The sequence below is a fragment of the Limulus polyphemus genome, unplaced genomic scaffold (genome assembly GCF_000517525.1).
Source record: "Limulus polyphemus unplaced genomic scaffold, Limulus_polyphemus-2.1.2 Scaffold445, whole genome shotgun sequence".
NCBI lineage: Eukaryota > Metazoa > Arthropoda > Merostomata > Xiphosura > Limulidae > Limulus > Limulus polyphemus.
This window is the reverse complement of record NW_013666055.1, coordinates 314,693-319,514: the sequence shown is the minus strand read 5'-3', so window position 1 is coordinate 319,514 and position 4,822 is coordinate 314,693. Positions and strand designations below refer to the sequence as shown.

Sequence of the window (4,822 nt, the reverse complement as noted above, 5' to 3'; positions counted from 1 at the left end):
ATTTTTCTATAACCTTTATTGTTAAGTGTGTGCGTGTGAGGGAGGGGGAGGAAATGCAATAAGCATAATTCACATTCACAATCATTTTATGTGAAAACTAACTTAAAACCACGTATAGTTTTTAATACATTTTTTAAGAAGGTTTGGGTGAAATGTTTTTTCTTCCCTGTCTAATTCATAAAGAGAAGGTTGTTGTTTAAGTGTTTAAACTACATTTCAAATATTTGTTTTCATTGAATGGCTCTTAAATGAACATTACTTTCTTAAATGACCAGTAAACAGCTGTATGCATTAACATGGCAAAAAACAAAAGACTAAGTAGTCACTTGGTGCTTTTAAAAATAACTGTCTGCTTCCTGAGAATAATATTTTTTATTACACAGTAAATTAAGGCCTCTTTATGATGAGCAAAATCAGTATAAAGACTAGTTCTGTTGTTTTCTAACTATTCTAACTAGTTTATGTTATAATGATTAACCTTTAGAATCATTAGAATTAATTACCTCTAAAATTTAATCTTATTTTTGTGATTTAATATTTATAATAGAACAGTCTACTTTACTCCTTGTGTAATAAGTAGAATTTACTGAGTTGTATTAGAATGGATTTTAGACATTCTAACTTTTAATGTAAATATATATACATACTTTGTTAAAAACCTTAAAATTCTTTTCTTCTCCTATGAAAGTGTCATTTGATTAACGTTTTTTATATGTTACTCTTTAAACTTTTTATAATTTGACCTTACATATAATATTTTTTTCAAACAGCAGTATGGGTAAGTGAACTACATTAGTTTGATCTTATGAAATGACTTCATTTTGTTACATTACTTATGTATTTATACTGTTAAGTTTCCATATCCGTAGGCCTTAAAGGGGAACCAGGATTTCCAGGCATACCAGGATCTCCAGGCCTTCCAGGCATACCAGGCATCAAAGGAGAACATGGAGATGTTGGTGACTTTGGTCCACCAGGTCCAAAGGGCTCTCCTGGGTTCAGTATAGATGGTCCTAAAGGTGAACGTGGTGAAGTAGGATATGAAGGAGAACCTGGTAAGGGAGATTAAGCATGTTTTTTAAATGTTTTTCTAATATGGTTTTGTTCATCACACAAGTTTTTAAATCACCCACACTAAAAGATTTAGGTACAGGAATGAATTCTGTGCTTTAACTAAATTTTTTTTGAATGTTTCAAAGAATTTTGTATTTTTTCTATAAAACTTTTATATAATTTTTTTGTTTACCAAGGTATTGGAATATTTAGTATTAGGTACTGATAAAATGTGTAATCCAGAAATGAATCTGAAGTTGAGTATACACTATATATTCTCTAATTACAGTGTTTCATCGTAATTATATTTATGGTTTGTGACAAGTCAGGTGCAGGTATTTGATTACATAAACCACTGACATGCTTCATGACATTATGGATTTTATGATAAAATATGCTACTGACATTGTGGTTCACTGTATAGATCTTATATTCAAGTATATTGTTGATGTTTTAAATCACTTGTAGATGTTTGATTAAACAAACTAATGACATTCTAGATTACAAGTAGATATGATGAGTGTAACTAACCACAAACATACCAATGACTGTTCGATTATTTAGGAACTTTGCTCTGTAAGTTTCTTGCTAATTATATTTAAAGAGTACGAATCTAAATTCAAATTATTTTGTTCCTCATCTTAAAGGAATTTACAAGCAACTGAAGTCAGTGTGAGGCCACTTTTTATGTCATTAGTTATTAAGACTAGGTTAGTTATTTAAATTGCTTAAGTTATATGCATAGAAATAAAATTAGATGTCAAATTCATATGTTACTCTTAAACAATATTTAAAAATGTTTAAAAATGTGAAAAACATTTTGGCTTTAATGTACCTGAGATTTATTTTTAATGAGCTCATGCAAAATAATATGAAGTGTATATGAAGGTAAACAATTAAAACTTGATCTTTTGCAGGTCGTTTTGTGATTGGTCCAAAGGGTGAACCTGGAGCTCCTGGAGAACCTGGATTTATTGGTCTCCCTGGAGATGATGGTCTTCCAGGCTTTAGTTCTCCTGGCCCTCAGGGAAATCCAGGACTTCCAGTAAGTGGTTCTATTGCAGCTGAGATTTTAAGTACTCTAGTAGTCAAATTAGTTTTCTGTTTATATGGCTTTCAATAAGGTAATGTAGTACCATTTATGAGCTTTATGCTTAAAGCTACACTTTCTAATTAGTACGAAGAAAGAGGATTTAAACTGTTAAGAAAAGACCAAATAATTACTGACACAATAAATTGCTACATACTTCAACAAACATTTTTTTTTCACTTTTAAAATTTGTGTAGAATTATATTACCAGGCGTATCATTGTTATTGTCACCATGTCAGGCCATGGCCAAGTGGTTAGTATGCCATATTGTGAATCTGAGGATTCATGGTTTGCAACCCATTGCTGTAAACATTTACTCTGCACTTTGGAGCTGTGGGTGCATTATAAAAATTCAAATACCACTATTTGATCAGTCAAGAGTAACTGAGGAGTTGGTGATAGGTACTTTTGATTATATCTGCTTTTCCTCTAGTGTATTAGTTTAAAATTATGCTTATGAACAATTAACACATGTGTAGCTGTGCACAACATTCTGAAAAAGCAAAACAAGATAAAAAATAACCTTTGTCACATAGCTTGATAAACTGAGATAGTTTATTGTTTTTATTCACAGTAATTATTTTACTTTTTCGTGAGATACTTACAAATTGAATATAACTTAAAGGAACTTTTTTTAACCACTGTTACAACAGTAGAAAAAGAAATGGCATCTGTGCTGTGCTAAGTGTTTTTAGGTACCCACTAGACTTCATAAGTAAAATATGTTTACAAATGTTGTTTTCGATTCTGATAACATAATATTTTGGCCTTTTCATCTACTGTGGAGGTAATTAAAAATTGAGAATTAGCATCTTATGTAAATGTTAATAACAGCTTTTTGTTTTATGAGACATAGTTAGCAGTTTAACATCTTAACTCTTTTGCTATGAGGTTGGTCGAATTCGACCAACCTCGTAACCGTTTTGCACTTTGTTATAGTTTCCATACTATAACTTTTAAGACACTTTGTATATCTTCACAAAATTTGCCAGACATTTAGTAAACAAGTCTTTTGTACACAAAAAAAATTTTAATGAAGTATTTTGACAAATATATATAGTATTACTGTATATTAGTCGAGTGCAAAGTGATTTCCACGTTAAGATTAAAATTACTTTTCTTCTCAAAAATCTCAAATTTTATTTGCATAATCTCTAAAACCTTCTAAATAAATTTTGTATGTTTTATTCAGTAAAGTTTTATATTTTTTCTGGTATTTTCTCTACCCTAATTTTCTTCTAAATAAATTTTGTACGTTTTATTCAGTAAAGTTTTATATTTTTTCTGGTATTTTCTCTACCCTAATTTTATACAAGGTTGATCAATTGGACTGATCTCATAACTGCCAAAAAATAATCTAAATTACTCTTTTTTTTCTTTCTAGAATACTTCAAATTGTAATATGAAACTACATTTGTTTATCCTAATTAGATTTAAACTCATAACAGTATACATCTATTTATGCATAAATGTTATTGTTTTATTGTCTTTTGAACCCTGTCTAACTACTATTCTCAACATTATAATTTGTAAATTTGCTCTGAAGACGCTTGTTGAGTCTAATCTGAGGAAACACTCTCATGAAATGGCCTGAAATTGCATGTATCTCATGAAACAATACTTAAACATCTCAGGAGTATGGGAAAATTTGATAAAGAAGGTGTTTGGGTGCCTCATGAACTCTCCAATGATAATCATTTCCAACATGTGAATTTTGTTTCATCTGTTTTGGCGCATAATGTGCATGAACCATTTTTAGACAGAATTGTCACTGGTGATGAAAAATGGATTCTCTATGCGAATATTAAAAGCCAAAAACAATGGTTCTGTCCTAGACAAAAACCACTTCTGACCAAAAACCTGGACTCCATCCATAGAAAGTGATGCTTTGCATTTGGTGGGACATAAAAGGAGTAATTCATTTTGAACTCCTCACTCCACAGCGAACTGTCAATGCAGAAACCTGTAGTCAGCAACTGGAATGTTTAAATTAAGCTTTTCATCAGAAACACCCTTCACTCGTCAGTTGGAAAGGTTTTCTTCTTCTCCACGACAATGCATGTCCACATGTGGCATATTTGACACAACACAAGATTATGGAGTTGAGTTGGCAGATATGGCACCATCAGATTACCATTATTTTTGTTTGCTGCAATACCATCTTAATGGGAAAACGTATGCAATTGTGGAAAGTGTTAAAGAGGACATTGTCATTGTTTTTTGCTTTAAAGCCAAGTGATTTCTTTAATCAGAGCATTAACAACCTGATTGTAAGATGGAAAAGCATCATTGATAAAAATGGAGACTATTTCATTAATTCTTGATGACCTAATACTTACCTGGGCCTTCTTTTGTTTTTTTACTATCAACTGTCGTTGACGCTTAACCCTATGTTTTTATACTACTTGTAGTACTGTACTAAATAATTTTTTACTTAATTAAACAATGCACCAAATAATACAGAATAATAACATTCAGAAAGCAGACAATGTACCAAAACTACCACAATTTTTCTGGCTTTCTATGTAACAAGAGATGTTAAAACTTTATCTAAGCTCATTGATGTGTTTCACATGGGAATGAAACTTGGACTGAAAGCGAAATTGACAATTCTCTTTACAGAAAACAATGTAATATAATACATTATTTGATAGATGAAAACCTTGGCTTTCTATTGG

The 4,822-nt window shown here is 30.8% G+C and overlaps 1 protein-coding gene across 1 annotated transcript in view; it reads left to right on the top strand.

Annotated features, from left to right (window-relative positions):
• LOC106458326 (collagen alpha-5(IV) chain-like) overlaps positions 1 to 4,822 on the top strand; it is a 107,673-nt gene that overhangs the window by 86,782 nt on the left and 16,069 nt on the right. The window contains exons 34-35 of the mRNA XM_013917835.2: positions 870 to 1,055; positions 1,971 to 2,098. Coding sequence (XP_013773289.1) covers positions 870 to 1,055; positions 1,971 to 2,098 — 314 coding nt within the window. The remainder of the gene's footprint in view (positions 1 to 869; positions 1,056 to 1,970; positions 2,099 to 4,822) is intronic.